Source organism: Alnus glutinosa, chromosome 3 (genome assembly GCF_958979055.1).
Source record: "Alnus glutinosa chromosome 3, dhAlnGlut1.1, whole genome shotgun sequence".
Taxonomy (NCBI): domain Eukaryota; kingdom Viridiplantae; phylum Streptophyta; class Magnoliopsida; order Fagales; family Betulaceae; genus Alnus; species Alnus glutinosa.
Genome location: NC_084888.1, coordinates 7812543 through 7837425, shown reverse-complemented (window position 1 = coordinate 7837425; position 24883 = coordinate 7812543). Strand labels below are relative to the sequence as shown.

At 36.5% G+C, this 24883-nt stretch overlaps 3 protein-coding genes across 9 annotated transcripts in view; all 3 read left to right on the top strand.

The window, feature by feature from the left end:
• The window catches only part of LOC133864404 (lysine-specific demethylase JMJ27-like), a 29977-nt gene extending 20870 nt beyond the window's left edge, over window positions 1-9107 (top strand). Inside the window, exons 6-13 of one of the 4 annotated variants that reach the window (XR_009899500.1) lie at window positions 304-1087; window positions 1196-1525; window positions 2206-2880; window positions 2958-3030; window positions 3120-3205; window positions 3811-3891; window positions 4345-4415; window positions 8833-9107. Coding sequence is in view for 2 of the 4 variants with exons in the window: in XM_062300730.1 (XP_062156714.1) it covers window positions 304-1087; window positions 1196-1525; window positions 2206-2880; window positions 2958-3030; window positions 3120-3205; window positions 3630-3749; window positions 4345-4415; window positions 8833-8839 (2146 nt within the window). In the remaining 2 variants the exon portion in view is untranslated. Of the gene's footprint in view, window positions 1-303; window positions 1088-1195; window positions 1526-2205; window positions 2881-2957; window positions 3031-3119; window positions 3206-3629; window positions 3750-3810; window positions 3892-4344; window positions 4416-8832 lie in introns of those variants that run through there. The other 3 variants (XM_062300730.1, XM_062300731.1, XR_009899501.1) reach the window with 3 other exon arrangements.
• Window positions 9108-9809: 702 nt separating this feature from the next.
• On the top strand, window positions 9810-12154 carry LOC133864331 (cyclic pyranopterin monophosphate synthase, mitochondrial). Of its 4 annotated transcripts, none has more exons than XM_062300628.1 (3): window positions 9810-9941; window positions 10497-10628; window positions 11310-12154. In XM_062300628.1, exons 2-3 carry the CDS (start codon window positions 10527-10529, stop codon window positions 11898-11900), a joined length of 693 nt encoding a protein of 230 aa, XP_062156612.1. In that variant the 5' UTR covers window positions 9810-9941; window positions 10497-10526; the 3' UTR covers window positions 11901-12154. The 4 variants fall into 4 exon arrangements, with proteins under 4 accessions (XP_062156612.1, XP_062156610.1, XP_062156613.1 ...); XM_062300626.1 differs by having other exon boundaries at window positions 9861-10014; XM_062300629.1 differs by lacking the exon at window positions 9810-9941 and adding an exon at window positions 10272-10404.
• Window positions 12155-20428: 8274 nt separating this feature from the next.
• LOC133862817 (aspartyl protease family protein 2-like) lies at window positions 20429-22250 on the top strand. The gene has a single exon (XM_062298695.1). The coding sequence runs from the start codon at window positions 20472-20474 to the stop codon at window positions 21900-21902; it is 1431 nt and encodes a 476-aa protein (XP_062154679.1). The 5' UTR covers window positions 20429-20471; the 3' UTR covers window positions 21903-22250.
• The last annotated feature ends 2633 nt before the right edge of the window (window positions 22251-24883 follow it).

Here is a 24883-nt window from a genome sequence, read left to right as displayed (position 1 = left end):
ATAAAATTGGCAGGTCCAAAATGAATATTACAAACATCAAAATCAACACCTATTTTCAAGGAGCAACTAATTCATCAATGCTTGTTTGCTCGGCATGAATGAAAGTTGGATTATTACTAGATGTCTAACTATTGCGTGAGATGTATATTTTGTCTGATTTAGTGGTTGTGCCTTTTGTTTTCCTTGATGGATATAATTGCTCATATATATCTGTAAGCTGTTTACACACACCCATGCATTAAAACTTGTGCTTTTTTCTTCATTGAATTTAATTATGACAGGATGAGTTTTCTTATATTACAGTGACAATTGTAGTACATCCATTGTTGGTTCCCACAGAAGCTGCCCCAACCCTAGTTGTTCTTATGATCTGTGTCTCAACTGTTGTAAAGAGCTAAGGGAAGGACACCAGCCTGGAGGTAATGAAGCAGAAACATCTCAACAACAGTGTCTAGAAAAAGCTCATGCTCAAGTTACTGGGAGAGAGGGCTATATTAATGCACAAATGAAAAGACATGGGGGTGACAGCCAAGAGGCCCCTCCTTCTAATGATTCTAAAGCTTATATGTCCTGTCACTTTCCTGATTGGAGAGCTAATACTGATGGTAGCATTCCATGCCCTCCAAAAGAGCGTGGAGGTTGTGGTACTGCAAAACTAGAGTTGAAACGCAATTTTAAAGCTGATTGGATAATAAAGCTGTTAAAGAATGCAGAGGATCTTACTAGTAATTACAAGTCGCCAGATTCTGATTTATCTCAAGGATGTTCTACATGCCTGTCAAATATTTCTGGCAGGAACAATGATATAATTTCTGATCTGAGACAGGCAGCTTTCAGGAAAAACAGTGATGATAACTTCTTATACTGCCCAAATGCTGTTGACATGGCACATGATGAAATTGATCATTTTCAGAGACACTGGATGAGGGGCGAACCTGTGATCGTCAGAAATGTTCTTGACAAGACATCTGGTCTTAGTTGGGAACCAATGGTCATGTGGAGGGCTTTTAGAGAAACAGGTGGCAATGTAAAGTTCAACGATGAGACTAGAAGTGTGAAGGCCATTGATTGTTTGGATTGGTGTGAGGTTAGTTATCTTAATTATCTAACTTATTCTGGTAAATAATGTCCGAATATTTCTACTATATTTGCACCTCTGATATTTTTGAGTTGATGAGATCTCATTGTTATGTAGGTTGAGATTAATATTCACCAATTTTTCATGGGCTACTCAGAGGGCCGTGTGCATAAAGATGGCTGGCCTGAGATGTTGAAATTGAAGGATTGGCCCTCATCAACATTGTTTGAGGAGCGTTTGCCCAGGCATGGTGCTGAATTTATAGCGGCACTCCCCTACAGTGACTATACTGATCCAAAATCAGGTCTTCTGAACCTTGCTACAAAACTTCCTGATGACTCGCTGAAACCTGATTTGGGACCCAAAACATATATTGCATATGGATTTTCCGAAGAGCTTGGTAGAGGTGATTCAGTGACAAAGCTGCACTGCGATATGTCTGATGCGGTAACGCTGTTATGCTTGGGAAATATTTTGTTGTACTTATCAATCCTTGCTTAATCTTTGAGAGTTTTGTCTATTTTGTTTCTTTTCTTTTTAATTAATTTCCTTGTCCTATGAAAAAAAGGGATATAAATGAGTTGGAGTATGTAGCATATAAAAAAGGGGAAGAGTATGAAGAAGTTTGTCCTCTATGAGTCGTTAATGATTCTTTTTGCTTTCATCTTTTAATTTTCTTTTCTGAAAGTGTTAATAAATTAAAATTTCCATACTCTAAATTATTTTCATGACACCCTTGTGCCTGAGCACATACTAGTTGTTACTTCCCTGGCAATGTTCAGTTAATTGTGTTGCAAGCATTATGGGCCAAGCTATTTAATATTTTGGTTTATGCATTCTATAGCTCACTTTTAGATTTTTTTTTTTATACTTTCATCTCACCATGGCTTACACTTATAATACACCACATTTTACATGCTCAAGTTATTTCACGTGAAGCCTGTGTGTGGAATTCCTAAGTGGAATTTGCAGAGGTTTTGCATAAATTTATGTGTTTCTGAACTACGATTCCAGTTTCATCTTTGTTAAAGTTAATGTTTTTCTTTAATTTCACTTGATTCTATTGATAACATTCTATATCATGACTTTGACAATGTTGCCTGATGGGCATTTTATTGGGGGTTTAGGTTAATGTACTGACACACACAACTAAGGTGATTATTGATTCCGGGAAACTCAAACACGTTAAGAACACACAGAAGAAACATGCAGCTGAAGACTTTCGTGAACTTCATGGTGAAATAGATGAGGCTGGGGATGGAGTTAAAGGACAGCTGCTTAAACGAACTCGTGAACGTGAGATCATTTCTGAATGTACAACAAATGGGAAGGTAAAGACACAAGTCACACAGCAATCTGAAGAGAAAAAATACAGGTCATCTTATCAATGTGAAGTTGCTGAAAGGAATTTTTCCTTGGGTAATAGGGTCAGTACAAGCTCTTCTCCTGCTGCAGAAGCTCGGTCCCTAGCAAATGGAATTGAAGCTGACAATGAAGGCGTAGTTGATACAAATGTTCAAGAATGTGTTCAATCTTCAAGTGAAACAGTGACAAGGAAGCTTAATGAGAAAGAAGCTTTAGGGATTTCTTTTCCAGGAAATATTGGAGTTAATGATCCAGGATCAAAAGAGTTGAGTCCAGACTATTCAAAGGATTCTTTTGAAAATAAAGAACAATGGGAGATTGGCCATGGTGGTGCTGTTTGGGACATCTTCCGTCGGCAAGATGTTCCTAAGTTGATTAAATACTTGCAAAAGCACAAGAAGGAATTTCGCCACATCAACAATCTTCCTGTAAATTCTGTGAGTATCATTGCCGATAATTATTAACTTTGTCCCTGTACAAGAGAATAGAGTTGCTTATAATGTGCTTGTTTCAGGTTATTCATCCAATTCATGATCAGACTCTTTTCTTGAATGAGAGACATAAGCAACAACTGAAGGAGGAGTTTAGTAAGAATATTTTCTATATCTCTCCGAGTCAGTCTTGCAGAGTTACATTATACTGCTACAGTACAATTTATGTTTTATTTTGTACACAGATGTAGAACCTTGGACATTTGAGCAATACCTCGGGGAAGCTGTTTTTATTCCAGCAGGATGCCCTCATCAAGTTAGAAATAGACAAGTAATTGATCAGCTAATCACAAGCTTGTCCATAAGTTAGACATGGATGATCTACAACTTTATCAAAATACTAGGGGCTTTTATCTAGAGTTGTTGATATGCATTTCCCTGGTTGATGCTTAAAAATCGTGTGAACTCTTTGAAACCGCCCCTTTTGTTTTTCGTTTATTAACCGATCAAAGAAAGAATGACAAAACTACGTGTATTAAATTACATTGTAACTTTGATACATTTTATGGACGCATGGAATTAGTTTGCTTGACTTATGGTAATGAAAATACACAATAAAAATTAGGGGAAAAAAAAAACAGATTTTCCTACGGCCAAAATGAATTGCCTATCTACAAATATTAATTTTCACTTTCACTCTATCTTCGTTAGTCTTTCAATATTTTTCTTGATTCTATGTTTGGTCATTTTTTCAGTCTTGTATAAAGGTTGCACTTGATTTTGTATCTCCTGAAAATGTTGAAGAATGTGTCCGGTTAACTGAAGAGTTTCGGTTGCTCCCAAAGAACCATAGAGCTAAGGAAGACAAGTTGGAGGTGCTTCTTTGTATTTTTCTGCCTTTTTATTACATCATAATCATTTATTTACCATATGCAGATAGCGGATGCTTGCGGTTAATAACAGCCCGCATGTACAACCCTACATGAGGGTGGTTCAGCCACCTCCCATTTGGCCAAAGTGGGTGGCTGATTCGAACAGTAGGATTTTTTTGTTTTAGTTTTTTGTATCATACTATGCTCATGCATATTAAACATTGTAGCACTGCACATTTAAAAACGTTGTCAAATGGACCCATAACCACCTGTATGTGTCTTAATAAGGGTTATGAATATCAGAACTAGACTACAAAATTTTTTTGCATCTATGAAAGTTGAAAAATTAAATATTGTACTTTTGGATGGCATCTATTTGTATTTGATTAATAACATGATCAATTTGAATAATGGAAGAAGTTTGGCTCCTAAATTCATCGCAGTATGTGCTTCATGTTGACTGCAACATGAAATGGAGGGTTTAACTATTTATGTTAGGTTGACATATATCTACTTAGGGATGGCTATCAAATAGACCATAGATAATAACATTCATATTATCCGTGTTTCGGGCTCTATTAACTTTCTTCCTTTGCAGGTTAAAAAGATGACACTTTATGCTGTAAGTTGGGCTGTGAGAGAAGCCAAAAGACTCATGTCAAATCTCAAGTAAGATTCATCCCTTTATATTGATTTTGTTTTTGCTGCTAATATTTGAAGCCCAATATGATACATCAGATGAAAGGCCTTATGGCTTTGGTATTCTAGTCTTTGTTTTCTTTGGATGAGAAAGAGTGATGTAGAACACTTCTTGGGGGTTTTTGCGCGAAGATTACATTGCTGGACTGATGGCTGTTTGGCTAATAATAGTTTTTTTTTAATGCTCCATTTAGTTAGGGTGAGCATTGACCCCAACAGTCAGTTTTCAGCCACTGAACCTATGGTGTTGGCCACCAGAAACTGCCCACGAACTAAACCTACCAGTGCTGGCAACTGAATTGCACCAGAACCAACGTCTATCCACCGTTGTTGGTTGGCTGGTCTGTTTTGGCTTGACCCTTTTGGCACATTGTTTTTTCTAGCCTAAATTATTTGGTTTTGCCTCGGCCCACTTGGACCCATTGCACTTTTTACTACGATGTTGTCAACTGAATTGCACCAGCACCAATGGCTATCGGCCAGTTGTTGGTTGGCTGGTCTGTTTTGGCTTGACCCTTTTGGCACATTGTTTTTCTAGCCTAAACTATTTGGTTTTGGCTCGGCCCACTTGGGCCCATTGTGCCTTTTACTACGATGTTGTACTGCCCCTTCAATTTCTTTGCAGTCCCTACGTTGGGCCTCTTGCGTCTCACTCGCCGAGAGAAACTTCGAGCTCTTTTAGTCCTCTCTGAACCAAAATGCCAACACTGAGAATGGAGTTGGGCCATTGTTGACTCTTCAATCCGTCATTGCAGAAAGCTTTGATTTTAAGAAAAAATACCAAGTACACGACAGCCGTCGGACTTGAGCTTGGTGAGGGAGGTTGGCAAACATACAAGCACAATTGGAAGTGAAGAGTGATGGGGATTTAGGGCGGAGAGGGGTGGTGAACAAGATCGTGCAGGGTGTGGGTGAGAGATGCAGAGTGAAAATGGCTAGCTTTAGGCTCAACAGGTGAGAGAACTAGAGGGTGTCTAGGTTTGGTGTGAGAAAGTGTGGGTTTTTACATAGTGGGTATCCATTGGGTAGTTTTGGTAGGATCTCCAATACCCCCCTCCAACATCAGAATCGACGGTCTCAAGTTTTTGAACCTTGGAACCAAAAGCGATCCACCAAAAGTTGGAAACTGATCAATGTTGATTGGTTTTAAATTGGGTTGGTCAGGTTTTAGGATCCCATGCTCACCTCTATTTAGCAAGTATTTGAAAGATAATTAAATGATTAAATGCACAATTTACTTTTAACTTAAGCTTTGGGATAAGTGACGATTTAATAGTAAATATAACAGACTCTAGAGGAAAGAATTGCCAGTTTGCTAATTGCTTCACTGGTTGTTTTGCATATGTACACACACATAAGGACCCATTTCATACACCTGCATACGTATGTATGTATGTATCTATATATGCATGCTACTTTCTTGCATGGCAAAATATATATTCTTCGCTATTACTGTTCCTACCATTACCTCTTAGATTAGAAGAGTAAGGTAACTTGAGGGGATGGTATTTAGTTTCATGGTGGAGGGGCGAAGGAAGATTGGTTTGTTGATCTGAAACACTATCGCCAGTGCTAGAACGAGTCACATTTTGAATGTTAGGGATATGACAGAAAGGTTTGTATCGAATGGAATTATTGTCTACTTTCTTTTCCTTTGCCAGAGTTTTCTTGGAATCTCATTGGCCCAATGGATGACACAATCGGAGAGAGCTGTCTGCATCTCTTGTACCTTTTAAAGGCAGGATTGGGTTTCAGTTCCTTTATACAACGCTTTCTAGTCATCCTATTTTTTGGGATAAATGTGATAGAGATGAAAAGGAACAATAATAAGGAAAAACTGTAGAGGACTTATGTGTGTCAGCTTGAAGCTTATCACGATGTGCAGAGATGATTGAGAAATTTTCACCAAGATGACAGAGTAATTTCCAATGGCAGTGTAAGGGTCAAATTCCAGCCCTTGCCAACAATACTCTCCTTTGTTTTCTAATCCTAAAAGGATCCTTCTTATACAGGTTCAAGATTAGGATAAAATGTCCAAAATTTATGAATAAGATAAGTTTGCTTTTGCATGGACAAGGACTTTCCTTTTGTACTCCTATGGGGTACTCCATGTGTGAAGGGCTAAATATCAAGTAGGTATGGGCCTACTTATACATGAACTACATAAAGAAAGTCTCTCATGCCTACTATATCCGGTTACCACTTGACTTTCAAAATCGCAGTTTACCTACTACAAGTCAACTTATTATACAAGTTTCCTTTTCAAGACCTAGTTTATGCATTCATTCTGACTTAGTGTCCTAAGGCCGTGTTTGCCTGGGTTCTCAGGAGACTGTTTTCAAAACAAATTGGACAGAACAAGCCAAACATCTTTAGATCAATAGCATCTTTCTACCCAATAAACAAGTGATGAAGGGTTAGGTTTTAAACTGCACAAGTGCTTGATTACTTGATAAAAAAAAAAATGTCAAAAAACCAAAAATAAAGGAAATAATGAAATCGATATCTTTCACATTACTCATGCCACCACCAATCAGTTCTTCTCTATAACGGAGTTCATCCATGTATGCATGTTCAGTACATCCATGTATGCATGTTCATCTCTTGTATTGGTTTTATCAATTTCTGTCTGCTTTTGGAGTATCTGCTGCCGTTTTTATGACTTTGTTTATGCTAGAAAATAGGAGTAGGAGTTGCTATGGTACCCACTGCTACGCATAGGTCAGCCTATGGTAACAACCGGGCTAGCATGGAGTAGCATCCATGGGATTGCCCCCATAATTTGGGATACTCCCATCCCAGGGTTGGCTTCATAGAGGCCACATCTGGTACGCGGGGGCTGTCAGGCAACTTGCTTATGCACAGCAGATGGTGTTATGGTACCCAATGCTATGCATGGGGCCTACAGTGGCAACCGGGTTAGCAGGTTAAGATAATGTAAGCTCTTGCGGCAAACAATACATAGGAGTGAGATGATTTATCAAAAGGACATGGGTGCTGCATGTGTTTCTTCATATTGAAGTACAAGACAGATCATAAAACGGAATGATATAATGCAAGGTTAGTGATGTAAGGCTTTTCACATATTATTGGGATTAATTACTACAATGGATTTGCTTTAGTTGCTAAATTGAATTTCACCTTAGTCATTCACATGCAGCTATCTTGGCTGGCTACGTAAGAACCTAGATGAAGAGGTGTATACAAACTTTTTACATGACAAATGGAAAGCATGTTGTTGAAGTAAGATTTGAATTGATGAGAGTATTTTCCCTGACCTAAATAGACTATTTTCTAGTTTTGAGTTAGATAGATTTCTCAATCTTCAACATTTTGTGTGCAAAGTTACTACTCCCAAATGAAGCTAATTGACGCGTAATGCATCATACACTACTACGGCTGCTGTTGTTATTACCTCATGCAAAGTTTCAACTTGTCCTGTAAAAATGTAATAAATTTTGAGTAAGAGACTGAAGTAGAAGACATGCGTAGTTTCTGTTAGAATATAAATTAAATGATTAAATTTATCACTTCTTAACTTAAGCTTTTGGAATATGTGATGATTTAAAATGATATCAGAACTAATACAAAGCTAACGCTCATCTATTGCTCTTTACATTGGCTGAATCCTCATCATATTCCCAAACCTCTGCATCTACTTCTTCAACTGAATCTATCTATATTACCCAATTTTGCTCAACTTGTGTCCATCAAACTTGATGGCACAAACTTTTTAGCATGGATAGCTCAATTTTTACCCATTCTTCGTAGCAATGACTTGTTAGGGATTGTGGATGGTTTTGAACCATGTCCCCCCAAGTATAATACTGAGGAAAATTTCACTTCTAGGTCTCAATCCTACCTATGTTGTTTAGCAAAAGAAAGACCAAGTTCTTCTTAGTTGGATAATCTGCTCCTTATCGCCCTCTTCGGTTTCATCCATGTATGAGCTTCAAACTTCTTGCCAAATTTCGACGACACATGTTAGACCTCACTTATTAAGTCGAAGTTTGATCCCACACATGAAGGGGAGTATTAGAATATAAATTAAATGATTAAATTTATATTGTCCTATAAACTTAAGCTTCTGAGATAAGTGTTGAGTTAACAGTTTTACTTGCAACGTTAATGTTGTAACGTTGGCCTTTATAGAACTAGTATTTATCCCCCCGTTGAAAGATGAGATCCAACTCAATGCAAGCCCTGGGATGGGGATGTGTACACTGATTCATATATGACTGCTGCTATTTGATTGTCATATACAATTCCGGTGGCAATTATATCGCATTTTGTTTTCATTGATTTTGTCATCATCAATATAATTGCATTTTGTTTTCGTTGATTTTGTCATCATCAATCATCTAACTGACCCAATTGCCTCTTGCAGTAAGTAGAACCAAGAGAAAGACTAGGAGCACCAGTTGAAGCCAAAACCAAATGGTTTTCCTGCTACTATCTGTAAAGAAGCAAAACCACATTATTATTATTATTATTATTATTATTATTATTATTATTATTATTATTATTATTATGCTGTTGTACAATAATAATCTTAAGAAAAAAAATAGCTAACGTTAAAATAAACTGTGGCTCCCGGTATGTCATAATTTTGTGTAAAGACTCTTGCAAGTAATTGTTCCAGTTTCCTATAGTTAATGATTATTAACACTTCAATTTCTTTTGTTGCTACTTAATTGCAACCATTAGAATTTCACCTCGCTCATTGACCTCCTCTTTCTTATGGTGCTTAATGCTTATGTTTTAGGTTAAGGTTTACTGTTTACGTTATACACGGTGTCTTATGAGACATGAAATGTCAGCTAATTTGATGACATAACAAATAATATTTGCCCTTTAAAATAATATTTGAGATCTTACTATCAAACATTTGAGAGTAGTAACAAAAACAAAAATAAAATAAAATTGAGTAACACTACTCGTTAAACTGGCTGATGTAGCGTATTTATTATGTTAGGTACCGTGGAAAAGAAAAAAAAAAAAAAAAAAAAAAACACACTTAAAAGCCGATCCGTTAACCAGTAATATGATAAATGGATGTGAAAAATAGTATTACTAAAAAAAGTTATTAAAAAAAAAATTACAACACCCCTATCTCACTCTCATTCCATTATTAATCTTTGTTAAAAAAACAGAAAATTAAAAAAACTAAAGGCTAATGGACTGTTACATCATCTTAATGAGATGGGGTGGAGATATAGCATTGCTTACAAAACTTCCAATTTTATTTTTTTTTCCGACTACAATCGAAAGTCCATGTTTGGAGTTTGAAGCCCATTCAGGCCCAAAAATCTTGAAGCCCATAAGACACTGTAAGGCCCAGAGTTTTCTTGCCCCTCCGGGAAGGATACCGGGTTCTTAATTTTTGTCGCCGCAAGCCAAAACTCTCTCTCTCTCTCTCTCGCTCGCTCCACGTCAGCCTCGGAGGTTCAAACTTCAAACTCAGAGATTGCAATCTTCGCCCTTGGAACTTGGAAGGTTTGCAAAAGCACTAGAACTTCATTTCGCTACTTCTTTAGCTTGCCGTATTTGAAGCCAAATCATTTCATATGTATGATTTTTGCTTTCTGCTCATTTTTTTTTTCGATTCATCACCTCAACATGTTTGCGGAAATGCCTGTGAGAACTGGTTTTAGAATAGTACTTTCTTCTTTTGCGAGAATATTTATAACTTCTCGTGCTTTTTTTTTTCTTTATTATTTTTGGCTTTTCGCACATTTGGATTGAATTTCAAATTATGATGGTCTGCTTCTCCGTTTTGGTGTCGGAGAAAGTGAAGGAAAAAGAAAGTGAAGTTTGAGGTCTTATTTTTTTATTGTTTCTTTTAGGAAAAATAAGAAACTTGCTTCAACCAAAGATACTTGTATTTAGTAGCATCTGAGAGCAAAGTTCTTCTTGTTTCAGCACGAATTGTAGCAAATTTTTTGGGCTTCCAAAAGTGGTAAAAGTAGTTTCAGAATGCTGACCAAGTAATGTTTTTACAGTTCCTGAGTAGACCGATGGAGTATGAATATTTTCCCAATTCTTTTGTAGCTGTAGGACACAATTTGGGATCTGTGGATCATGTTTCTCAGGCGACTTGCAGTGGCGCTTCCTCACTCAAGAAGGTTCTTTAGCAGTAACAGCAACCATGATCTTGCAAGTGCCATTGATGCACTAAATAAGGTAAGATTCTGTTACTCCGTTGCTTAGAAAAGCTGAATGATGCTGATTCCACTGTTCTGTACGACTGAAAAATCACCCCAGAATGTTAAGTATGTTGAACTTATCAGTAACATGCTTATGGTATAAAGGGGAGAGAACAAAGCAGGATAAGAACTCAAGATAATTTGCAAAATTAAAGAAGAGTAGTGCTATTTAGTAGACTCTTGTACAACTGCCATACAACTGGGTGATGGCAGTGAAAATCAATCATTGATTTTTTTTTATATATAAAATAAACTAGAAAAAGACTAATTTTTACTGCTATTTCATCCTAATTGTATGACAAATGTACAGGAGTTTACTAAATATAATTACTCATTAAAGAAAGGTAAGCAAAAAAAATGTGAACTGGACAAGTTAACAATAGCATTGATTAAATGAAAGAAGAGGCTCTGGAGTATGGAGAGGACCTCGGCGCTTAGAAAGTAGTGTTCCAAACATATATTTCAGATGCTAGAAGTTGTCATCTTTCATTAGACTCATGGTTACTAGACCAATGTTAGAATTTGGAAAGGTTGAGTCTACTTTTACATCCAATAAATATGACATAATTACTGTAACACTTCCTCCCCTTCCCCCAACTCAGTATCCATATGGAAATCTCTCTCTCAACAAATATCAAAGGATACTTCCTGGTGTCAGGAAATGGAATCAGTATTTGGTGAACCTCCTTCAGATGGACCTGCCAGTTCTGTAAGTAATGAATATAAGGCTGAAGAACCCCAGTTCGTCTCTCATAAAGGATTTGAAAGCAAAATTGGCCTGACCCACATTGGCAGCATGGGTGAAGCTCAAATGGTAGATGTTTCTCCCAAAGAAAGTAGTAAGAGAACTGCAATTTCTAGTTGTAAGGTAATTCTTGGCAAGAAGGTGTTTGATTTGGTCTTAGCTAACCAAATCGCCAAGGGAGATGTCCTCAGTGTGGCGAAAATTGCAGGAATAATTGGAGCAAAGAAAACTAGCAGTCTCATCCCACTATGCCACAACATAACCTTGACTCATGTTCGTGTCGATCTGACACTGAACCCAGAGGATTTTAGTGTGGATATAGAAGGGGAAGCTGCGTCTACAGGTAAAACTGGGGTTGAAATGGAAGCAATGACCGCTGTGACCATTGCTGGTCTAACAGTTTATGATATGTGCAAGGCTGCTTCTAAGGATATCCATATTACAGATATACGACTTGAGCGCAAAACTGGTGGGAAGAGCGGGGACTGGTCCAGGGAGGAGTAATAATGTGTTTGAAGAAGATTATAGTGAAAAATGCTCTGCCAAATGTCTTGAAGCTTAGTTTTTAGTGGATGCTTGCATATCCAATTGGAAATGAAAAATGAATGTTGGCTGTGAATCTCGTCCATTCATTTTTTAACAGGAGATCTCCATTGAAAAATTCACAGGATGTAAGCCAAATGAAAGGCTACTCCCATCTGTAGTTTTAGAATTTGAAGGCAATATTTATGTACGAATTGAGTTGTTACATATTAAAACTGCTTGCATCTCCTGAGTACCTTGTACCAATGTGCTTGGCAATTATACATAAAGGATATCTTAAACATTAATCTTGGTCAGGAGATATAAAAAATTGAGACAAGTTAAAGAGACAAGGCAGTGAAGGTTGCCATGGTGCTGCCAATCCGTGCCAGAACATCCTTTAGGTGTTCTGTAAACCTTGTTACCTAGGAGCTTAACATAAAATTAGAATTCACTTCAGAACCAGCAAAGTAGCCGCAAAATTCAAATAAAACATAATTTTCTGTTCTGCAAACTTTATTGTTTTCTAGTCTTGCTTGATTGTTTGCTAGCTTTTTAATGTTTAACCTGTGATCAATACCAAGACAACCTAAGTCACTGAAGCGAGTAAACAAGAGAATTGCCTGTAGATGCAATCTCTTAAAGGAGGATACCTCAACAATTCTTCTCTCACAAAGGCCTCTTGGATCAATACTCGAAAATTCTCAAGGAAGAATTTCCTCATGTGGACCACAGTTTTCAGTCAACTCTGCATAACCCGCTCCAGCAGGGTGGGATTCGGATGGGAACATTCTACATGCCTGGGTTATTATTATTGTTTTTTTATTTTTTTTTATAAAATAAAAAAAAAATTAAAAAAAAAAAACCTACATCTTGAGGAGCCAACAAGAGGAGAAACAAAAGTTGACCTCATGGCTATCAAAAGTTCAATTCTTTTGGGCTTGGAGTTGGATAGTTTTAGAGATGGCAATTTGTGTGCGCGTATCGGATTCGAGTTGTGTTGATACATGTGTATAAGATTATATAGGTTAATTCTAACTCAATCAATTTAATTAAACGGGTCAAATTCTTAAATTCTAACTTTTTAATTGTGTATGAAGTTCATGAGTCGTATCAAAGTTTGAGTCGTATCAAAGCATAAATATAAGACTATAAAGGTCAACTCTAACCTAATTCATTTAATTAAACGGGTTGGACTCATCAACTTTAACAGTTTAACTCTTTAATTTCTTATTAAATTTATGTCGTATTCGTGGGTTATGTAAAAAATTATCAACCCTAATAGATTATTGTCCCCAGCTACTCATGTTGGTTAAGTGGTCACTATTCAATTGTCAACACTGTTGGATCATGGATGGACCCTCTAGTGATCTCAAGGCAAATTATGATGTGGTTATTTACTACATCTAATTATGTTGTTGCAACTGCTGTTATAAATGACGGCTGACGACCAAGGTGACATGCTGAGGGTTTGCACTAAGTGGCTCCCCCGCGTGGATGCAAACGCGAGTGAGGCGCAAGCGATCATTTTCAAACCTTGAGGGAAGGCCTACACTGGTCGAAGGGGATTTCTTGCCTCATGTTTCGACGACTTCAAATTTTCTCAAGCTGGACCGCCACTAAAATCTAATGGATGTGCCCATTCTAAGGCACGTCAAATGCTTAAACGGGCAGCTTTCCATACAAAATATTCAGAATTCGGAAGCATTCCCATTAATTTTCCTCCAAATATATACATGTTCAAATTAAAACCAACAAAGAGTCGCCCCTTACCCTTTTTCCGTGTATTGCTTAAAAAAAACCCACGTATGGTTTAGCAATATGTCGTGCGGATCATTGTCATCGGTGCACATTCCTACTCGGGGCTGTTGAATGATTAGGCGAATTAAGCAATCCTTTAAGACTTTCAATTAAATAAGGGTCTCAAATAATAATAGTATAATTAAGTTTCTTTTTATAAAATATATAATAAATAAATAAAGCTCCAATTATGATAGTTTGGGAGGACATTGATAATGAGGTGGTAGTTTGAAATAGTTGTGTGTATTTTTCTGATTTTTTTTTTTATGTTAGAATATATGATATGGTAGGATGATTACATTTTAGATAATTGATAGTAATTTAATCATTTTGATTTGATTATTGTATTTAATTTTATTTCCACCTCTAGTGGTTGTAATATTTTCTAAATTTTTTTAAGTGAAATCTCAGCTTCATTATAAAAATAAATAAAATAAAATAAAATAATGAAAAACTAAGAAGAAAAATATTTTCAAAATCTTGTGTTTGTCAAGATTTAAGTTCCTATACGAATCTAAAGGCCGGTTTGGGTTCATATATTTCATCCACCTCTCCATTGGCGGCCATTCCAACTTGGACTAGATTTTTTGTGATGCACTGGTACCGGTATCTGGGGGCGATCTTCCCTAAAATTTCAATGACTTGATTGACAAATATATCTAAAATTAATAAATTATTATTCGCCGTTCTATTTTTTAAACTATAATCAGCTCCATGATCTAAGTTAGTGTGGGCATGTCATGGCTAAATTAATGGATACCGGCCATATGCAATAATGCAAGGGTTACTAGGGGCTTGGAGATGGAGGGTTTTCTGGGGGAGATACAGTTTCCAGGTTGGATTTTTTAAATCAAATAGGAATAGTTGGGTAGATAGGTGGTGAAATCTAACCTTTGCATCGATGTTTGGCAGGCCGGGTCGCTTGAGTCTCAAAACCAAGTGGTGGTTGTTTTTCTTTGGCTTATCGAACCTGCGTATGCCCATTCCTCCTTATGATGACTCTCAGTAGAAAATAATAAAATTTAAATTTAAAAAACTATAATATTTTATAAAAAAAAAAAAAAAAAAAAAAAAAAAAAAAAAAAATTGGTGTTTTTGGGGGCGCCGCCGCAGCCACCCCCAACCCCTGAAGGCCACCCTAAAATGAATTTCAGGGTGGCCGCACCACCCATTTCTTTCTTTAAAAAAAAAAAATTAATTAATTAATTAAATTTTTTTTTAGTTTTTTAATTTTTTTAGTATTTTATGTTTTTATTTTTTTTATTAAAAAATAACACGTGAAAGGGATATTATAAGCATATTTCGATAAAATGTGCCTTTTTGAAACGTTTTGGTAGTTGGGGGAGGGGCAGACTCCAAGCATTGTCAGTTTATGAAAGTATTTACAAAACGGCTAGCAATTTGGGAGGTTAAACTGTAATTATTCTTTTTATTTTTGTTATTTGTCTTTTAAAGAAAATTCTAAATGCCGAATTTACTGGTTTCCATTTGTTGTATTTAATGATGAAATCTAAGATTTTCATCTGTTTTCTCCTTCAGAAAGTAGCTTATTTACTAATATTTAGTATTCACCCAACAAAGTTACTTTTTAAGTTTGGTAGTTAACTTACCATAAAAAACAAAAATCTGGTAGTTCAAGTAGATTCTTCCTAAGAATTACAATTTCCCTTATATTCATCACTGTCCGAATTTGGTTCAACCTTTTTCCAACCCCATCTCATCAATGGACTCCCGCATATATAGACAAAAAGTTAAGAAAATTGTTTGGTAATGAGACAAAACAAATTTGACTTTTTTTTTAGAAAAACATAAGAGAATTTATTGATATGATATAAAGGTAAAAGAAATTTTAAATTTTTTGTGATAAAAAAAAGTAAAGAAAATTGCTTGGTAATATAAAAAAAAAAAAAAAATGAGTTTAATTTTTTTGAGAGGAAAAAAAAAAGAATAAAAAAAAAGGTGGATTGCCAAAAGGCCAGACAAAGTGTAAATATTTGCAGTTCATTTTATTGGGGGGGGGGGGTCATTGGTGACGTGGAGTTGGGTGACACCATGACAGTGTGAACATATTATGTAATTCTTGTCTAAAGGTAGCTTATAATTGGGGGTATCTTTTTTCTTTTTGCCTTAACTATATTTCTGTAATGCAACTTTAATCCTCTTTTTCTCTCTTCATTTTGCTTTTGCAATGTGCTTGCTTGCCCCCACACGGTTTAGGAAACAGGCTTCTATTATAATCTTGCCCCTATGCTCACCCCACTTAACTTTTTCACTCTATCATCATTGCACCTTATAAGGATAAATAATATTATTTAGTATTCTGATACACGATTATTTATAATTAAAAAATGTGATTGGAAAATTAAATTCTTAAATTTTTTTTGTTAATACTAATCGACAGATGAATTTTTACTATTACATCATCAATTGTATAATAGTCTAATAAACCTGAGAATGAGATTTATGAAAGGTGTGCTCATTTGCTTAATGGGGTTTTTCTATCTTCTTTTTTTTTTTTTTTTTTTTTTTTCAATGCTATGAATGCACATGGGCTATAGCTAATTAGCTACCCACCTTATCTACTTTTCACAATCAGGAGTCAGGACCAGGGCAAAACCTAATAGAGGCTGTGTAATTTACTATTTTACCCTGCTTCACTTTAATGTGGCACCTTTTTTTTTGTACACATCCACTAAATGTGCTACCTACCTACTCAACTAGATACATACAGCCACTCATGCCGAAATTGAATGCGGTTCAACATATAATTTTAATAGTTATAACAATTTGTATTTGTTTTATTTGGAATTTAAATTAAGAAAAAAAAAATTAAGGAATCTCATATGAGAGAATATGAGATTCCTTAAAAAAAATAAAATTATGAGATGGAATAAGAATCATATAACTACATGGATCATATGCCTGATTCATGTATTATGGTGTGTTATTATTAATTTTTTTTTTCATGCATTTATTATTATTTATGAGAGATGAAGAGAAAGTTACGACGGATGGGACCAAACCGTTCTCAATCTCTTGGGAAGTAGGTGAGTTGAATTATTAATGAATAGAACGAAAATAAATACGGCGAGGGATTATTTCTAGCAAAAATAAAAACAAATCATATATATATATATATATATATATATATATATATATATATATATATATATATATGTGAGTATTCATCAGAAATGATAAACTAAAACTTATATTATTTATTATGAACTTATTATTTTATATGTAAATAATTCATTTTAAAAAAAAAAAAAAAAAAAAACCCATGCAATATAAAAGGATTTTAGAAATAGTGATAAGATTAAGAATTAATATAAGCCTAACCAATGAGTCCGCGCGCACCATCTTATGCTCCGTTTGTTTCGGCGTAAAATGATTTCGACATTTTTCGGTATTTAGTAAGGGTGAAAATAATGGTCAACGAAAATCATTTTTGGTTTGACTGTAAAAACTTCTTTAATTTTCGGAAAACAATTTACGATTTTTAAAACTGTAAATCATTTTTCAAAATTAAACTCTTCGTCCTTACACGCATGTTTGATATCCGATCGTTAGAATTTAGCAATTGTCGGTCGTCGGAATATAGTCGACGCCGGAGTCCGACAACATCCAGTTGCCGAAATTTGGCCGGCGCCGGAATCCGGCCAAGCCGGCCGGATCCGGCTATTGATTTAACCGGATCTGGCCAAAACGGCCAAGATTCGGCTGGATATGACCAAATCCGGCCATTAATCTGGAAAATTCCGGCCGGATCCGGTCAAACTTTTTCGTCAGAATCCGGCAACGGCGACCAGACGTTGACGGATTCCGATGACATTTGACAAACTCTGATTTTTGCATTTCGTAATTTTTTCGTACGAATCAAATACCGAAAAATATTTTTTCTGAAAATGATTTCGTCGAAATCATTTTACGACGGAAATCATTTTACGTCGAAACAAACGGAGCATTAAGCTCATTTAATTAGCTCGGGCTAAACTGTGTTTAAGGTAGGAAATGTCACAGCGATCAGATTGTATTGTTTGTTATAATTAGTCTAAAAGAAATGTTAATTAGAACAACCATTTTGAAAAGCAAGAAATAAAAAGGGAAAAGAACACAAGAGTACTGGGGGGGTCGATCGGTTGGAAGATAGGAATCAAAAGCAAAGGAAATAGCCATGCTTTTTCCACTGAACTCACCCGTACGCATAGATTTCTAATATTCTGTGCTTTTACTTTTTGGACACTCCATATATATATATATATATATGGAATTTTTCATGGTTTCAAGTCAAACAAACGCGTGCGTGATTAGTGGCTATCAATATGTTAATTGAATCATCGTAAAAGGGAAACATAAATAATGACTTAGAGATCGAATTCTTTTTCTTGGAGTCAACCCGTTAGAATTTGTTATAATATTAATTATATGATTCAATTAATTTTTGTTTCAGCTGAATTAAGCTTTGGAAATAGAGTAATTTCAGAAAAAAAAAAAAAAAAAAAAAAAAGGTAATACTGAGAATTACCTTTTTGCCATCCTACATTACTTTTCCCTTTTTTGGGAATGAATTTTGGAAAAAGTGATGGTCTCTAACTCTCAAGTATTACTCTTTGGAATAAGTGATGATTTATAGCATAACCTTAAAGTTTAGGGCGAAGTTCAAATGAAAAAAGGCTTAAAATAAATACCTAGGCACTTAGAGATGAAAGATACTGACATCTTGGCACTGTTCCATAGTGTGACGGGCGGGACCCTTATGATACGCTAGATCTGGCTCGGTTATTGATAAAGTGAATATATCCGTCATTTCTCGAAATCTCTCTTCTGATTCAAAATTGTGATGTAACGTGTATCTCCATGTTCCGGTCACAAAATCATGGTAAATTCGAACATTGTCTAAATCAAAAAAGAATCGTGAGAACTATTGAGTAGTAATTATAGCTTTTTCTTTTCTTTTCTTTTTTAAATAATAAAATAAGATTTATAATTTCTCAATTCTTTGATATCTTTGCCTTCTACGTCCGACCTAACTATTCGGTCATGAAAATTATAGTAGCAATGGTTAAACCTTATTACGTTAACTTTATAAAATATGTACTTTTTTTTTTTTACCGTATATAACATTTTTCTTTTAAAATACAAGGATGGATTGTTAGGCTTGGAATGGAAGAGAATGAATGTCGGTTTAAATATGGTTGTATGTATCGGCTTTTTTCAGCCTAAAATCTGATGGGTATGTCATTCTTTTATTTGCAAGGCATTTACAATAAACTAAACCAAAACTTTGAATGAAGGAAAAGAACAAAGCTGCTTTATAGAACAAAAGATTAGAATTATGTAAATTCCCATATGCTCCGAACACATGTCGGTTGGGATCAGGATCCCCTCAAATTCTTTGCCCGAATTTGATACAATTCGGGCAGGTTGTTGTGAGTAAGCATTTATGAGATCTACCTGACCGGATAAGCAGTTGGGCAGCTCAACTTTTATTTGGTCAGGTGGGTCTCATAAATGCTCACTTACAACTACCTGCCCGAATTATATCAAATTCGGACAAAAAATTTCAGTCGGTCAACATAGTTAACATTTTTGGCCGTCTCGGAGGAGGGCTAAAGGAACAGCACGGTTAACAAACCAGCACAAATCCAACTTTCACTTTCACCAACAAAAAGCAAACAAACAAGGATATAGTTGTCCTCCCACACTTGAGCCCGAAGGGCATTTCTGTCATCCATTCCTCCACTTTTCCCCTTCAAATTAATTTGAGCCGCTCAATTTCGGTACAAAAATATGATGGGACAAGGATGTATTCAGTATTCATTTTAAGTTAAATGAATGAAAATGACATGTTTAATAATTAATATTTTATTTTATTTGACGATGTACATAATGTTATGAATATATTGATAATAAAATTTTCAATTTTACCTGAAAATAAAGAGGATTCAATGTCCTTATCAAATAGCACGTCGATCCAAAAATGTCAAATACGAACAAAATTATGAAAGCTAATCTTTTTTCCCAAATCATTAATTACAGTGATACTTTAAAAATTAATTATTAAATTTATAGGATTTACATTGAGTTTTATGTGAATCTTTCAAATTTAATGGTTAATTTTCAAAATAAAATAATATGAAAAAGACAAGATATTACAAGAAATCATTTTTTATTTTTCAATTAAAAATCGCGTAGTCTTCTCATGAAATTGTAAGATTCTTTCACTTTCCTTTTATCTAATTAAAAGAATAATACTAGAAACCATCTTTTATTCTTTTAAAGTTGATGTAACTATTAAAATTATAATTTGATCAAAATTTAATAGTAATTCATTTCAAATTTAATAATAATTATAAAAGTAACATCAACTAGAGGAAGATAAAAATATATAATTACTTCTTAATAAAAACATTTCGAACCCAAAATATTTTATAGACTATATAAAACAAATATACAAATTAGACGGTTATGATTCATTCACTTATTGCCCGCCGAGTTTATCACTTGGGAATTGGGCAAATGTAGGATTCACTAGAGTGGATCCCCACCCACGGAAGCACGATAACCGGACGAACCGTACAAAATGACAACCAAAGAAAATACGACAAGTGCAATGTTAAAGTCTGTTACTGTTAACTCCACTCCAGAGAGACCAGAACCGCCTTTCTCCACACTGGCCACTGTCGCTCTTTCCCATTATTTATTTATAGCCTCCCTCACCCCCTTCTCTTTCTCAGAGCTCTCTCTCCAATGGAACCCCCACCAAGAAATGCTGCCCTTTTTCTCCTCACCATTCTCATCTTTCTTTCCGCTTCTTCCTCAGCCCCACTTCAGTACCAAAACCTAGTCCTCAACCCCCTCCCTAACACCCAACACACCCTCTCATGGGCCGATTCAGACTCCCTCGTGCCGGACATCACCGAAACCGACCCAGATTCCTCCACCACAACCCTCCAGTTGCACCACATAGACTCCTTGTCCTTCGGCAAAACCCCGGTGCAACTCTTCAACCTCAGGCTCCAACGCGACGCTGTCAGAGTGAAGGACCTTACTTCCCTCGCGGCCGCCAGGAACGGGAGTCGCGTACCTCTCCCTGGCGGCGGGTTCAGCAGCTCCGTCGTCTCCGGGCTCTCCCAGGGCAGCGGCGAGTACTTCACGCGGATCGGCGTGGGCAGTCCCCCGAAGTACATGTACATGGTGCTGGACACTGGGAGCGACATCGTATGGCTCCAGTGCGCTCCCTGTAAGAGATGCTACTCCCAGGCCGACCCGGTCTTCGACCCGACCAAATCCACATCCTTCGGCAAGATCTCGTGTGGGTCCCCCCTGTGCCGCAAGCTCGACTCTCCGGGCTGCAATACTCGCAAGACTTGTATGTATCAAGTCTCCTACGGCGATGGGTCCTTCACTGTCGGCGATTTCTCCACCGAAACGCTGACGTTCCGTCGTACCCGGGTGGCGAGCGTGGCGCTCGGTTGTGGCCACGACGACGAGGGCTTGTTCGTCGGTGCTGCGGGGCTGTTGGGACTCGGCCGGGGGGGGTTGTCATTCCCCTCGCAGACCGGTAGCCGGTTTAACCGGAAATTCTCGTACTGTTTGGTGGACCGCTCCGCCTCGTCCAGGCCGTCCTCGATCGTGTTCGGCGAGTCGGCGGTTTCTCGGACCGCCCGGTTTACTTCCTTGCTCGTCAACCCCAAGCTCGACACCTTTTACTACGTCGAACTCCTCGGGATCAGCGTCGGCGGGGTACGCGTCCCTGGCATCACCGCTTCGTTGTTCAAACTCGACCCCTCTGGAAACGGCGGGGTAATCATCGACTCGGGCACGTCGGTTACTCGCCTAACCCGACCCGCTTATATTGCCTTGAGAGATGCGTTCCGGGCCGGAGCATCGAATCTGAAGCGGGCACCCGAGTTTTCATTGTTCGACACGTGTTTTGACCTGTCCGGGAAGACGGAGGTGAAGGTACCGACGGTGGTGTTGCATTTTCGAGGCGCTGACGTGTCTTTGCCGGCGACGAATTATCTGATCGCGGTGGATACTGATGGTAGCTTCTGCTTTGCATTCGCGGGTACGTTGAGCGGATTGTCGATTATTGGGAATATCCAGCAGCAGGGGTTCCGGGTCGTGTACGATTTGGCTGGCTCTCGGATCGGGTTTGCTCCTCGTGGGTGCGCGTGAGTAGCGTGCGCGATGGATGGTAGTGGGAAACAGAAAAGGTTTCCCCTCCCATTTTGTTCTTTCTTTTGGGTTTTGTTTAGTTGAAAAAGAAAAAATCTTTCTTGGATTTTTTTAATCTGAGTAAAGAGAGAGGATAGGAGTAGGACTGCTAGAGGGTTCACGTGGGTCTTTGTTGTCGGTATCTCATCATAATTATTACTCTAATACAGGGGTAATTTTATTCACTATTAAGTAATTTATTTTTATTTTTTTTACTTTACTTGTAAGTTACATTATTTACATTTAACTTACAATGAGGTTGTTTTGTCGATGACATTATGATGTTGTCGTCCTTCCACCTTCTCTTTCTTTTGATGTGTAATCGCACTGACGCTTTGTGTCTTTTTCTAACTAAAATCTCAAGAACCTCTCTTTTCTACCAACTGGATTCAGTCCCCACCTCCACTTCTACAAGGATCCTTTTTTATTGAATGATTAATCGTACAAATACTCTTTTAAGTAATTGAGAACAAATTACATTTATTTATTAGTAATTGATCAGTAGTATTGGAAACGAGGTACACAAGGCTGCGTCCCGGATGAATCAAGCAGGAAGCCCGGATGTCAGTTGCGACTGTGACAAAAAATTCGAGAGACAGAGCACATGTAAGGACCGCTAAGTCAAAAGAACTGGGCTCCGCCTCCAACCAACACCATGCCGATGCACCCACTGACCGCATGCACACGGTGTGAGAATTGTGGAAAAGGGCAAAGCAATTATCTTCTTTACATGTTGGTGGACTCTAGCTGTATGCATTACACAGAACGGTGCGAGTGTACACACGACACGTTTCTATTTTTTTAATGATGTTAAAGACAAACGTACACATGGGCTTCCTATTATGCTTGTGACAAGTTGGACCAAAAGAGGATCAGTCTTTATAAATAATAAAATATGATGGAAGAGAAATATATTCTGAATTTTTTATTTTTTATTATTATTTTTGGGAAGACAGGAACCTACATCCTCTTTCTCTATCCAATATTTGACGAGTCTAAATAGAAAACAACCAATAAATTAGTTGAAAGTTATTCATATGATCCCATTGTGTATTCTTTTGCTGGACCATGTACCCGTGTAAATAATAAATATCTAAATTAAATCGAACAATTTAGGGCCCAGCTCAAGGAATGGCCTAATTAAGATCATTTCACAATTGGTTTTACACGCCTATGATTGCTGCCCAGATCCCCAGAGAGATCATTATTTTGGTAGTTTAATTTCAAAACCCAAAATTTAAGTTCCATTTACTAGTGCTACAAAATCTTCCAAAAGACCTAACAAAACATAAATTTCAAGAGAATGTCATTCAGGTTCAAAAGAGAGAGCTATGGCTCGAATTTTGTGGATCTTTGATGCAGTCTAGATTACGCATGGCTTCATGTAGTCCAACAAATTGATATTCATGAAACCAGGCAGACTAGGGTCATATATTTTGAATGCTAAAAGCCTAAATCAGATGAAATCAAACTTAATGGCTTTGAAAAACTTATTCAAATGACGACAACAACGTTTTATTATGTCAAAACGGATTGTCAATAAAAGTCTAATAAGTCTGGTGCAAGACTCTCGCTTAAGCGAGATTGCAACATAATTTTCGCCCAATTTTTCACTTGACCTTGGCTCCAGTGAGATTGCAAATAGAAAGTTCGCTCGAAGTTCATTCAAGCAAAGGAACATCAAGCAACATTGTGATAATTGTGAGATAGAAACTTCACCCAACTCATGCTCGAGATTATTTCAATAAAGGCTAATTTCGAAAAAGGAAAAAACAAAACAAAAGTGCATCCCTAACTTCTATTTAAGCATAATAAAGACAGTTCCGTCACTTAATTGTTGTTATTGTTCAATTTTATCACTAAGAAACACTTTTGAAAAAAGTTTCTTCCCAATTCCAAGTATCTTAGAATTTTCTAAGATTTATAAAAGGGTTGTGAGGTCTTGTATTTACATATTCTATTTCTCACAACACCACACGCATCAATCTTTAAAGCAGAGTGAGAAGAGAATGGACAAAAGTGGAGGGTAGCTTTTAGGATGAAGCAAATTTTATATGCTGCTTTTATTATTTTTGAGACTAAGGCTGTCAATTTTTTATACAATCTATAAAATTGACACAAAATTAGCAAATTGAGGTTTAATATAATACGATTTGGGTCAAACTAATTAGACACTAATAAATGGGTCAATCTCAGGGACAATTATCAGGTCAACTTGCTTAGCTCACAATTGATCTACATAACCCTTATTAATTTAAGGGTTAAACACCTTTTTTGTCTCTAAATTTTGACAACTTTATTTTTTAACCCATGAGTTTCTATTCACATCACAGATGGTATCTCAATATTGAGAAAATACCTAATTAGTACCTCAGTTAAGTTTTCTGTCAAAAAACTAACAGTCCGACACGTGTCAACTTATATGAGATTGACACGTGTCACTATATAAAAATATTAAAAATTAATTAGAAAAATATTAAAAAGGTAAAAAAATGAAAATGAAAAAATAAAAAACAATGGGGTGGCTCCTTGGCCAAAATAGGGGTGGCTTGTTTTTTTATTTTTTTCAATTTTTTAATATATATATATATATATTTTTTTAATTTTTTTTTAATAAATTTTTAAATTTTTTTAAATAGTGCCACATGTCAACCTATGAGGTTGACAAGTGGTGAGCCATTAGTTTTTTTACGGAAAACTTGACTGAGGTACCAATTAGGTTTTTTTTTTTAAATTGAGGTACCATCTGTGATGCGAATTAAAACTCAATGACTAAAAAATAAAGTTGTCAAAACTTAAGGACCAAAGGTGTATTTAACCCTTAATTTAAATGCATTTCAACTTTATCTACTTCTCATTTTATTAATAATTAATGCTGATGCTTAGTGATGAGGCTCTTTTCTATTTTTTTTTTAATGATGATGAACCTTTTCAAGGTAGGG

Excerpts from the sequence above, each read along its gene's own strand:
- LOC133864331 (XM_062300628.1), top strand. The coding sequence starts at position 10,527 with ATGTTTCTCAGGCGACTTGCAGTGGCGCTTCCTCACTCAAGAAGGTTC. Across the intron at positions 10,629-11,309 it reads CCATTGATGCACTAAATAAG|GAAATGGAATCAGTATTTGG; the intron begins GTAAGATTCTGT and ends TCCTGGTGTCAG.
- LOC133862817 (XM_062298695.1), top strand. The coding sequence starts at position 20,472 with ATGGAACCCCCACCAAGAAATGCTGCCCTTTTTCTCCTCACCATTCTC.